The sequence below is a fragment of the Amia ocellicauda genome, chromosome 19, assembly GCF_036373705.1.
Source record: "Amia ocellicauda isolate fAmiCal2 chromosome 19, fAmiCal2.hap1, whole genome shotgun sequence".
In the NCBI taxonomy this organism is placed as follows: Eukaryota; Metazoa; Chordata; class Actinopteri; order Amiiformes; family Amiidae; genus Amia; species Amia ocellicauda.
In genome coordinates this window covers 4,188,480-4,201,242 of record NC_089868.1, presented here as the reverse complement: position 1 = coordinate 4,201,242, position 12,763 = coordinate 4,188,480, and the positions used below count along the sequence as shown (strand labels likewise).

At 38.4% G+C, this 12,763-nt stretch overlaps 1 protein-coding gene across 2 annotated transcripts in view; it reads left to right on the top strand.

Annotated features, from left to right (window-relative positions):
* Positions 1-10,749, top strand: part of spata6 (spermatogenesis associated 6) — a 56,296-nt gene extending 45,547 nt beyond the window's left edge. The window contains exons 11-13 of one of the 2 annotated variants that reach the window (XM_066692048.1): positions 783-882; positions 7,428-7,519; positions 9,512-10,749. In XM_066692048.1, the coding sequence (XP_066548145.1) occupies positions 783-882; positions 7,428-7,519; positions 9,512-9,668 (349 nt within the window). In that variant the 3' untranslated portion in view covers positions 9,669-10,749. The remainder of the gene's footprint in view (positions 1-782; positions 883-7,427; positions 7,520-9,511) is intronic. The other variant, XM_066692047.1, reaches the window with a different exon arrangement.
* The last annotated feature ends 2,014 nt before the right edge of the window (positions 10,750-12,763 follow it).

The window sequence follows — 12,763 nt, the reverse complement described above, 5'->3', positions numbered from 1 at the left end:
TTTTATACTACTGTCTGTGTGATGTTGTGAGATAGTGCTCTGTACTTCACTAAGCTATGAGCACAGTCAGTTATGCATCTCCAGCTATTAGGTTTTAAGGTTTCAGTGTTCATTTAGCAAATACATAGAAACTGAGGCATGATAACACAGTCACATTTCAGACACCCTTTTAACTGCCAACACATATCATACATTTCCAATCTACTCTTATTTATTTGGACATCCAAAATGGGGGAACTTGCTTGTAATGAGATTTCATATAAATAAACACATACAACGCATCTATATCGCATCTAATGTATACAGGGGCAGCCAAGGGGCCCCACCTTGCATCTCTGATGGACACTGTTGGCCCACAGCACATATAATAAGGTACACTGCTTTAAGATCTTAAATATTGGCATTTGTAATTTAATCTGTTTTCTGCTGCTGCTGCTGCTGCTTTCTCCCTGTCATTCTGTAACCTTTCTCTGGACCACACGGCATAAGCTCAAGGAACATTGTTTGAGAATCTCAGAGTTAGAGAATACTTGTTTCCCATGCACAGCAGCAACTTCAAACACCGGACTGGAGATCGGTTGAAAACACGTCAGAATTCCACCAGGAATAACATTTCTTTTCCCCCAATATAATGCAGTTGACTGGGGCCCAAATATCTTCCTTTATGCCAGAAGGATTGATTGTGATTTACATTTACATTAAGACCGTAGTTGTCATAGTCTACCTGTCTAGTTTAGTATCTCCTGTATGCAGGTGTTCAATGTTGGATTGTTGATTGACAGGTTCCAAGCCAGTGCGAGCAGTCCAAATCATTGGGAGGAGATCCACGAAAGGGTGCAGAAGATCTTGCAGACCCATCGCACTCGGCAGAGGCTGGCATTTGTAAGTAACTTGAGGGCTTTTGCAATGCAGCACTTGCTGTTGTGGTCACCAGCTTTCCCACCTGCAAACAATGCTTAAATGGTCTAATTTAGCAAATACATGTCTACGTAACTGGGAACAGGGGGTACCTGAAACCAGATAACTCCAGGACCAAGTTTGAACCTATGAGTCTCGTCCGGCACTCTTCATGGTTACTGATCTGCTGTCAAAAAAAATTCAATACTAAAAATAATGTTGTGTACAATAGTGCTGATCGTGATTAAGACTGTGGTCAGAACACAATCTTATTATATGCTTTCACATTTACCACTTCAAGAGTGCCATTCTTGTATATGCATGTCAAAGTTTTCAGACAGGATGTGTTACATACTGCAATATATATTCTGTTTTGGTTTTTGATGGGCGTTAACAAGCCCCTGTATATGTGTGTACTATTCATGAAAACCTTTACAGGACTGAGACAAAGTACTATAAATATACAATGCTGGCTACCAGGTGATGACCAGGTGTCAGTGGCAAGTAGTTCATCACTGTGGTTAGAGATTCACTAAGTAAAACCTTCTGTAAAATATATTTTGACTTAACAATGTATACTAACATTAAGGAATGGTAAAGAAAAGTAAAATCTAGAGCCTTCAAAAAAATAATCTACCTGCACCTACCAACAAAAGGGTGTTTTTTGGGAAGGGTATAGCATAACACTGACAACAGCTGCATAAGTTGGTATTGATTAATCAGCAATGAAAATATGAAATTAACCTATTCAGATGTAGACCATTTCTTGACTAAGGTGTAATGTGTGTGTGTGTGTGTGTGTGTGTGTGTGTGTGTATATGCACGCGCAAGATATATTTAAACACAATTAAATGGAACATAATAATAAAAATAATAAAATTATAATCATTAGTAAAGTTTGTTGGGAACTTTAGACAACACTAGACAGTCTATCTTTATTTCCACAAATGAAGACTGAAAAGGTAAGCCTTTAATTGTTCATGTGGCGATCAATTTCATTACATATGCATATTTGTCAGATCCAGTATTGAGGATATCAGTTTGATCCCTACCACCAGTACAAAGTACTGTAAAATGTCTGAAATAGGCTATATATTTTTTATGGTTTATTATAATTTTTATGAACATCCTGTATAACCACAATTTTGGGTGTGATGGTCTGTGACTCTACAGACCCATTTATGCAGCAAAGAGAACTTGATAAGATAACAATTTGATAGATCCCATTGTGGTGCAGGCCCCTAAAAGGTTGTGCTTTATTATTCCCTCAGAAAGGCCTTGTTGTGTGCTGTCTTCCATGCAACTTAGCTGCCAAGATCTTGATTGTCTGTATAGCATGTTAAGTTCAGGTTGTTAATGTCTTCTACTAACACTTCATGTTCTTTACAACAAAATGATCCTTGGTTTGTTTTCTGTGTCACACACCGCCCACGAGTGCACCAAACAATCTGTGACTGTGTGGTGTAATTTAGAGCTTATGTTCTGGAAACAAATTCAACAGAATCCATGCTACTGGCAGAATGTCTCTCCACTAAATGTGGTTAATCGGCATTCAGTGATTCAGACAGATATCTTTCAACTGTATGTGAGTAGTTTGCTTTGGGAACTTGGGGAAATGAATCGAGGTGAAAACACTGATTAAAGCTTTGTTTACATGAGATTCCCACTATTCTTGTATAGCACAGTCAACAACGTGATGTCACGGCACTTAACTCCCCAGTGTTGACCGTATCACAGTTTAAGACCTTTAGAGAGCCTTAAAATTGCAGTGACAGAAAATTAACAATCGTTGTTTGCCATAGTACATTTTACAAGTTTATGTTAAGTACAGGCATCCCTTAAGGCAGGTCAGGAAGATTGCAGCGAGTGGTGTGTTACTTTCTCATCCCTTCTGCCTGTTTTTCTCTGCTTTTCCTTTCTCCTTATAAACTCAAACTATTTTATACAGTGTATCAGTCATACCCAGTGATATTCCAGTCATGATCTGTGTTTTTATTGATTGAATCCACATGTTTCTTTGTTCTTCTTTAAATCTTTAATAATTTAGTATTACATTTTTCTGCAGCTGATTTTTTGTTTTTATCCCCACACCTAGGGGTGTCAAACTCAAGGCCCGCAGTCCAATCCAGCCCCTGTAAAGGTGGTGTATCATTAAGTAATTAGGCCCGCAGCAGCTTGTGAATTAGGACATTGTGTATGAAAACTACAATTCCCTTTAGCCATTATGAATGTCACTGGCGTGAGGTAGGGTTTAAGAGCCAATCATAGGCTGAGTTACTTTCCATGTTCCTGTTCTTTCAGTAATCTGCAATAAACTCAACTCAAAATGACCAAGAAAAGAAAAATCGACAAGGAAGGTAGAGTGTTTCAAGAAATGTGGGAGTGGGAATATCTCTGTGGAGCACAGTTTAAAACCTGTATGGCTCGTTTGTAAGGAGAGTTTAGCCGTGATGAATTAATTAAATATACGGCGGCACTACGAGACTAAACACAAAGAGAAGTATGGGTGTTTGGAGAGAGAGCAAAAGCTGCACAAAGTAGCTGAATTAAAAAAAAGTCTTGAACTACAGCAAACCATGTTCAAAAGTCTGTACAATGCGCTAGTTAGACCTCATCTGGAACTGTGTGCAGTTCTGGGCACCACACTTCAAGAAGGATATTGCTGCTCTAGAGGTTCAGAGGAGAGCAACCAGACTTATTCCAGGTCTGAAGGGAATGTCCTACTCGAAGAGACTGAGGGAACTGAACCTTTTCACCCTGGAACAGAGGAGACTACGTGGGGACTTGATCCAAGTCTTCAAAATCATGAAAGGCATCGACCACATCAAACCAGAGGAGCTTTTCCAGATCAGCAGGGACACACGGACCCGGGGACACAAATGGAAATTGGGCTTCAAGGCATTCAAAACGGAAAACAGGAGACACTTCTTTACACAGAGAGTTGTAACAATCTGGAACAAACTCCCCAGCGATGTGGTAGAAGCTGAAAGTTTGGGAACATTTAAAAATAGACTGGATAGGATCCTTGGATCACTTAGATATTAATGGACACCAAACGAGCAGGATGGGTCGAATGGCCTCCTCTCGTTTGTAAACTTTCTTATGTTCTTATGTTCTAAAAGGGCAAAAACAGAGAGTGATGCTGCCGTTAAACCAGTTACATCGTATCCCAAGAAATTGCCAAAACAAGGTCAAGGTCTTTCTCTGAGGGTGCTTTTTTAAACAACTGTATGCTTAAAGTCAGCGATGTAGTGTGTCCAGACTAAAAGCATTTGTTAGCAAATCTCAGTCTCTCACGAAATACCGTTGCCGAGAGAGTATATGATTTAGCTGCTAATCTCAAAGACCAGCTAGCCAAAAAAGCAAGTCATTTCACTGCATACTCGCTTGCTGTTGACGAGAGCACTGACATAACGGACACAGCCCAGCTATCTCTTTTTATCCAGGGGGTAAATTCAGATCTAAATGTTACTGAAGAGCTTTTGGATGTTGCAGCAATGCACGGCACTACCACAGCAAATGACATATTTCAGCAAGTTGAGACATGCATGAACCGAATAAAGTTGCCGTGGAAGAAATTAGTGAGTCTGACCACAGAGGAGCGCCTGTGCTGTGCGGTGAGAAAACAGGTCTGCTTGCTAGGATGCAAAAAAAGCTATGGGAGGAAAACTGTTCTGGGACATTGACAACATTGCAATCTAAACCAGGAAGCGTTGTATGGGAAGGTGCTGAATATGAATCATGTAATGCACATGTAACAAAAACTGTAAATTTGATCAGGGCTAGATGTTTAAATCACTGTCAAATCCAGGCATTCCTTGAGGAAGTGCACTGGCTGAGTTGGGGCGTAGTACTCAAAACGTTTTTTGAGCTATGGGAAGAAATCAGACTTTTTCTGCAAAACAAAGGGAGACAAATATCGAGCATTGACAAGCTAGTCTCAAGAAAAAGGTGTCAGGTCTCCTCAACAAATGAACCCCCTCAGAGAAGCAATTAGGTAAGATGTGTATTTTGAATAATCATAAGTGTTAAAGATTAAGTATAATTCTAACTAATTCAATTTAGAGCGTTGCGAATTTTGTTGAAATGACCATGAATTATAAATAGGGATGAGCAAATATTTATGCAGCCCTCGAGTGAAACTTGAAATGATCATATGGCCTGTGGTAAATTTGAGTTCGACACCCCTGCCCTAACCTATTTTGTAACTATATACCACTAAGAAGGAGAAATTCAAATCTTAGCAGTTTCCCTAGTTAGAGATCTATAGTTTAAGTGAGTGGGAAGCTCACTTAACTCTTCAACAGCCCAGTTTTTCAGGTTTTCTTTGTCTCTTTTTCCAGGAGTATCAATTTCTCAATTTATATTTAAAGTTTGTGTTTTCTTATTCAGGGTCATAATTCTGTAACCTGTAGCTAATTTAATTTTAGTCTCCAGTACAATGCAAGTGTGACGTGAAGTTAAATGTCACAGCATGTGTACTGCACTATATGTCAAATGTATTTAAGGTTGATATGATGGGATTCATTTACCTTAATCTTGGTTTTACTAGTTTCCCTCTCCAGGCTGTAATCAGCACCAATATGCCACTGAAATTCCCTAAGACATGTTTTCTATAAATAGCAAGAGTAGTTTGTAGGAGGAGGTGGAAAGGTCTTTGAAAAGGTCTGTTTTATTCTTTTTCCCAGCTTCTGTTTGAGTAAAGGTCAAAATAGCAGTAAGTGTGTCACACTGTAGCAAATAAATGAGTCACACAAATGCTAAATCTAGGTGATCTGCTAAAAATTAGGCAGCTGTTCAAATCACATTATGATCAAAAGGCTCATTGAAGCAATTAAGTAACAGTGATTCAAATCCAGTACTACTTCACTCATTGTAATTAAGGATCAAAATCTATATAAAAGTTATTAACAGATAGGTAGTATTAGGATTGGGTAAACTTGAATACTAAGCTTAAGTGACCACAAACTGCAGTGGTTCTGGAAATTGTCATGGATTATACTTTGTTCTGTTAACCCCAGTCTTGCACAGTTCTTTTAATGCTACCCAGAACATAGAAGAGATCTGGTCCTTGTTTTTGCTGTGCAATAAAGCATCACAAATAGACTTTAATCTGGTTTTCCTTACGTTTTGAACAATCCTGATGCCCTTCCAAGCCGAAGCCCATTTCAATCAATTGGATTTCCAAAGACCATAAAGCGCAGCTACTCAAAGGGATCCTAATGCTCTGGAATTGGCAGGTGTCGTACAAATGTAATCGCCTCCCCCACTTTCCTTCCAATCCTTTCTGGTGAAGCGCAAATGATATCTACCTAATTACTCTAAAGCTTGAAATCCTCTCTGAGAGGAGGATCCTCTCACAGTTAAAAGCTCATAGCTTATCTCCATGACAAAACAAAGAAGGAACAAGACCAAATTCTATCAGAACTAATGCCAGGACTGTGAGACATTGGCTTGGGTAACGGGTTAACAATATAGTGTAATCCACCCATAATAGAAAAAAAAGGTTTAGGAGATTTCTTTTAATGCCTTTAAATCTTCAGATTGAACATTGACTACAGAATGCTGTATATTTTCAATGAAAAGCTAGATGAAGAAAAAATAAAATTGATTATCACCACAGTTCATGTTCATTGTTTTAAAGTCAAACAGTACATTACAGGAATATGGGAAAACTGACTTGGGTAATTCGATTTCACAAAGGGTTTCCCCTGTTTACATCACAAGCCAATTTCAGTTCCACAAATCTTTTTCAGAAAACAAAGGACACACAAGCAGACGAGTAGTAGCCCAAGCAGAAACTAAAGTCAGTCTGCACATCCAAATAAATTCTCCTAAAACTGTGTTTATATGAGAGAAACTACTTTTTAGGACAGGCTCTGAAAGTTCTTTCTGATGCATCTGAAACTGAACTTGTTTTTCTGAAAACTTGGTTAAAGTACTGCATTTCTCAAGCACATGTAATTGCACTGACCCAATCAAGTTTGTTTAAAACATCATCCTCTGACTTACGTCATCTCATTTAACATCATTCAGCACTTACGTTGGCAACATTGCACTGAGCGGCACATGGAAAGGGGCCCCAGAGTTTCATTCTGCAGTCAGCGCTTATCTAAATCATCTCTCTGCTCTTTAATAATGTTTTTATTTTTTACGGTTAATTTAACTGTTTACTGTTTATTCCCGAATTTTCACAATGGCTTCGAATAAGGACCCTTCTGCTTCAGTGTCGTCGATCTCTGAACCAATTACCACATAACTTCAGGAGATGACTGTACACTTCTAAAGACTGGGCACATGTCAATTATTGATCAATTCAGTCTGTTGTTGAATTGAATACCTCTCATATTTTCAAGTGTTTGTTTCTAAGCACCTTGAAATTACACATTTTAGCAAAAGGCCTGATCCAAATTAACCACCCCTCTTTTTATAAAGATTTTATTTAAAGATTTAAGATTTATAAAGATACAGGTTAACATATTTTTTGTAGTGATTTTATGTAACCTCTTATGTTTGCCCCCTGGTTGCAGGATGAAGAGTGCCCTGTGAGAGAGCCTGGCCAACACAATGCCTCGCAGTCCTGTGAGGACTCTCTGTGTGACAGCCAGTGTCCAAAGAACAGGTAAAGCCCCTCAGTTTTCAGCACTAAGTTGTTGTTTCCATGCTCCCATGGTGTGCGTTACATGAAGAATGGGATTGTATATTGATTCATCATGTTCACAGTCACATCTCCACAGCATACAGTGCACTTCTCATAAAACGTCACACCTCCCATTATGGAGAATCAGAAATGATTGGGTTTATTGCCAGCGTAAGAGGTAGATGCCTGTGAGCAAAACTAAACTGACACTGGATTAAGGTCTCTTTCAGGACAGGGATTACATTGAACTGTCGCTCCACTACCATCCCATATCTATACCTTGTAAATCATCCCATTATAATCCGTCTTCAATTTTATTTAGACGCTGGCATCAACAAACTTTAGTTTGAATGTTTTGGTGTAGGAACATCATAAATTGACAGGACTTGTCCTGTTTGAGCGATGAGGCTTTTTGCCATTTTGAGGTAGCTTTTCAAATGCAGAACTTATAGCCTTGTAAACATCAAGGAACCCAAAGTGAGTATCAGAGGAGAGTCTGCAGGCATTACAACTGGGACTGTTTTGGAAAGATAGAGATCTCATAAAAATACACAAAAGAAGTCTGGAGCAGCTCCATTAGCAACATTTTCAGCTAAACAAGTATAAGAGATGCTATTTCAAGAATCTAACTGTGCCAAGGATATTTTCATCAGATGAGAAGCAGCTACCTGCATTTTTTAAATGAGACTTTGCATTCGGGGTTAAATCAGGTTCTGTTTCAAAGATATAAATCTCGGCAGCAAGTGCAACAATCTGTTTAGTCTATCTTCGCTGCCTCCTAAGGTCTTTAGGGAAAGTGGAGGAAAAGTAATTGAATAGATATTCATTCTAATTCTTGTTTTTTGTTTGTTTGTTTTACATTTTTGGATTTCACTAGGACAAAAGGGATCAGGGACCAGAATAGAAAAAACTATTTAATCAGAATTGTGACAAATCCATTACATTATTCTTCTTTTCATTAGCTTCTTAAAAAGTGTCAAGTGACTCTAACCTCAATTGGATTTGAAGCACTTTAACACACTGAAATGCCTCTTCACAGGCTCCACTAGTCCCAAAGCTGAAGGGCTATAGGTCTTAACAGTAAAATTGTGGAAACAAATTGAAATCTCTCACATGCAGAATCACAGACAAACTGCGATATACAAAATGTTTATCATATGTGAACACAACTTAATACAGGAAACTGAATCTATGCTTTATGTTTGCAACATATACATGGATTTTTGGGAACTCCTAACATGCACCCAGTTCTGCCCAACAGAAGTGTACTGCATGTATGATTTATGGCTTCTTTGCTATCCTGCAGTATTTAATCAACCTTGCTTATGCCAATTTATTTAGAAAATTCCACCATTTATTTCTTCAAGGTTTAGATCAAAAGAGCATATTCATACTTGTATACTCTATACATACAATTATTTTATTGTATACTTTGTTTCATTTTCTCTAGTTGCTCTGATATAAACTATAGTAAAAACATATACAGATAATTTTGGTCATAGGTGCTTTCACACATATTAGTGAGTCTTACCAGTTTGCAACCTCTCCGTATATCAGTTGTGTGTGCATTAAAGACAGCTGGAAATGTTTAATAATATACTGGGGGCTTTTGAGTGACTCAACTGGTAAAAGTCGCTACACTTGTACCTAGACTGGGATCCCCCATGTCAGTTAGTGAGGTGGCCCTGAGTGAGCCACCTTTTCCATGTCACTCAAAAACAACTACTGTAGGTTGCTATTAAGCTCTGCAGTTTTATCAATGAGAGTTACTTTGCATATTATAAATAAAGACACATCTCTTCGCATGTAAGAGCGCAACCTAATCTCCTGCTGCTCTGCACTTATGGTTATGGTTATGTTATGGTAAAAAGTAGTAAAACATAAACTTGATGTATAGGTTGCAGTAACACAAATGCTTAAGAGCACAGGATTTATGATTGCTTCAGCACAGACCTCATTCTTTACCACCTGAAGGTCTGTGATTCCTGAGACATCCGTCCATTTAGACAACGGGGTGTTCTGGTCAAACCGGGCGGCCCAGTACACAGGAAGGAACCACAGGGCTGTGTTCGAGGACAGTATGGAGAAGATCTACAGGAACCTCTATAAGAAAGCATCCAGCACAACCTAGAGCAGCAAAAGCAGCTATGTGTAGCTGTGTGTGGCCCATTCAAGCTTGGGCTCCTGTACCACAGATACACTTGCCCACCTGACTTGTACTATTGGAGCCCAGCTTGATCTCTGGTTCAGATTTTCCAACTATCACCTAAAACTCACCTTCACATTGATGTGTGTTCATTACTGAAAGTCTTGGTCTGACTATAAAATGTATCCAACAGGTGTCAAACTGTGAACTTTTAAAGCCAGACACTTCGAACTTGAATAGATGCAAATTTGTCTTTTTGTGCTGCACTGCTACGTGGATGGTACATACCAATCCCCATCTTACCAATTGTACATGTGGGAGTCACACCATCAAACCAGGCATATATGTTTTGCCATTTAATTTTACAGTATAGAGCAAGGCTCAACTTCACATTTTTTAGTTGGGTGATTCAGAGTGATTGAGTAAACAGGAATGGTTCCATTGTGTAATTCTTAGTGAAAACAGAGTGATTGAGACCAGATCTTTTCAAATCTAACCAGATGTACTCTTAATGACTTTCTTTTCACCTCAAATGAATAAACATTTTTTTTCAGCATTCAGGCAAGATGTTTTTAAGACAGAAAGGGGTATTAATATCTCCTCCTCTTAATCGCCAACCAGAAGACTTTTTAAATGAAGTTCTGTACATGTATTTGATTCTATCTGAGTAGACATTATTCTTCCAGGAATGAATGTCTTGTTTTGATGATGCTGATTAAATGTGCATAATCATATTTCGACAGCAAAGGTATCAAGCCTGTGCTTATTCAATTTTGTGTTGCTATGGTGAAGGGAAATTTGAATTAGTTATTCCAAATTTGCAAATACCTTTTTGTCTAATTGAATCATTTTTTTTTTATAGACAGTTATAATTATTCTCTTTTTCTAAGAGAATATTTCTATGAAAATGCACTTGAAGTGCATTTTGTTAATATTTACTAATATACATTACTTTTTTTTGTAATTACCTCCATTATTTATTGTAAAACAAAATTAACTTGTTACCAAAGAATCATCATATTTATTCAGATACTTTTGTTACAATATCCTGTTTGCTTACAAATAAAGCATATTTGATAGCATCAAGAAAAAGTATTGTGTGGTTTTTGCTTTTGAAATCTGAACAAAGCTTTCAGGAAGATATGGTCACGCTTAAAAAGTTATAACTGCAGAAATCTTGCAGTCTAGAAGAGCGTATTTCATATTTTCATCACAAATGCTTTCATCAGCACCTAAGAGCCCCCAAGCCCTCAGTTTCATACATGTGGGGGCATCTCCACTATCTCATTCATACTGACTGCACTTGGAGCAGCCTGCCTCATTAAGCTCCCACAAGGCTGTTGGTGGCAGCCTGTGGGTAATTGCCATTGTGCCACACTCTGTTGGATAAGGAATCTGTGACCCCAGCAGTGTGTGGTATGGTGTCGACTGCATTCCTGGTTTCTAGGGATTGTGACTGAAGTAGTTGGTATAAGGAAGTATAAGGTGCAGAGAATCATTTAGCACCACTTAATTCATATTAAATGAAAATGAATGTGTATATTTTGAGTGTACCAACTGAGTTAAAATGTATAATTTACTTTTTTTGGGGGGGTTTCCACTTTCAGAATAAATCCAGCCATTCTATGTTTTTAATCTTAGAGTTGTGTATTGCAGGATGGAGTCTAATCCCCCAAATCATCCTTTTTAGTAAGACCCAGCTATAGGAAACGTTCTTTGTCTTTGGATGAATAGGGCTAGAATGCAGGCCCCTCATTTGTGCTTTGTCTACAAAAGCAGGGAGTGTTCAGAAGTTTGTATAATAAGATTGATGTCATGTTCAGCTAAATGTATTTTTTTTTTTTAAGAACATCCATTCGAGCTGAAACTATTCATCATTAGCACCCAGAATGGAAGCAGCCCCCATTAATTTCACATTTATTGCAAAAGTCATTATCGAAATGAGTTGGCTTGAGCGGCCTCTGTGCCAGGAATAAATGCTGATCGAGCACTGAGAGTTTAGCTTTGGGATGTGGAGCTGCACAGGCAATTACAAGCTCGGCCACCCCACCGTACAATAACGCACCTGGATTAGGGGACTCAACTCTCCAGGGCCCTATTCTCACACATGGAGAAAGTGGCTCGGATCTCTAATGAAAACTCAAGCATGGCAAGGTAATGGGAAGCAAGCTGTCTTGAATAGAGCTAACTGCTGCCACTGTCTTTGATCTATGTTTGTTTACACCGAAACAGGAAAGAAAGTCTTGTCAGAGGACAGAGAGAGAAAACAAGACTTCAACAGCAAAAGTGGGAATGAGATATTGTGGACTGCTGTTGTGAAATGCTGCAGTTATTCTTCAATATATTCTTATAATCATTTGCAAAAGAGACAGTGGCATGTTTATTTTAGTTACTTAGCTGAAGTTATTCTGTCTTTATTTCAGCAATTTGTTTTTTTTGCAAAAGATTGTGTGGTTAGCTGGATAATTCTCACTAGTTGCACAAATGGGTCCTAAATCTGTGATCCAGTGCAATACTGCACAAGTGAACACCAAGACCCTTGTCACTACTCCTGTTTAAACTTGAATACCTTGACTGCCAGTTCCAATATGTCATGGGCTGGGCTTATTATTGGTGTTAGTGACAGATTCGGGCAGAAGTCACTATAATCCATTGGAACCAAGCCATTGCAACTAACGTATCCTAGTATCACACACATCTTTCAAAGTTGCAGACACATCTGAATGCAGGCTGAGACCTGGACTACAGGTGGCCGTGACAGGGATGCCAATGGAATTTGTCCAGCTCCTAGAGGAAAGAGTAGGAATAGGGTTAGGATTCCAGTATTTGTATTTTATATTTTGTAGTTGTGTATAGCAGAGTGTTATCCAATCTTTCAAATCGACTTTTCAATATGACTGCACTATATGAAATATATTTTTTTGCACTTATATCTCTTCTGTCTACAAAAACAATGAGTGTTCAGAAGAACAATTTCTACAGGTGATTCACATTATTTTAGGTTAAATAAACCTGTCTCTCACCTGTCTGTAAGATCCCACAATTAGGTAGTGCATTCAAGACAAATATACTACCATATT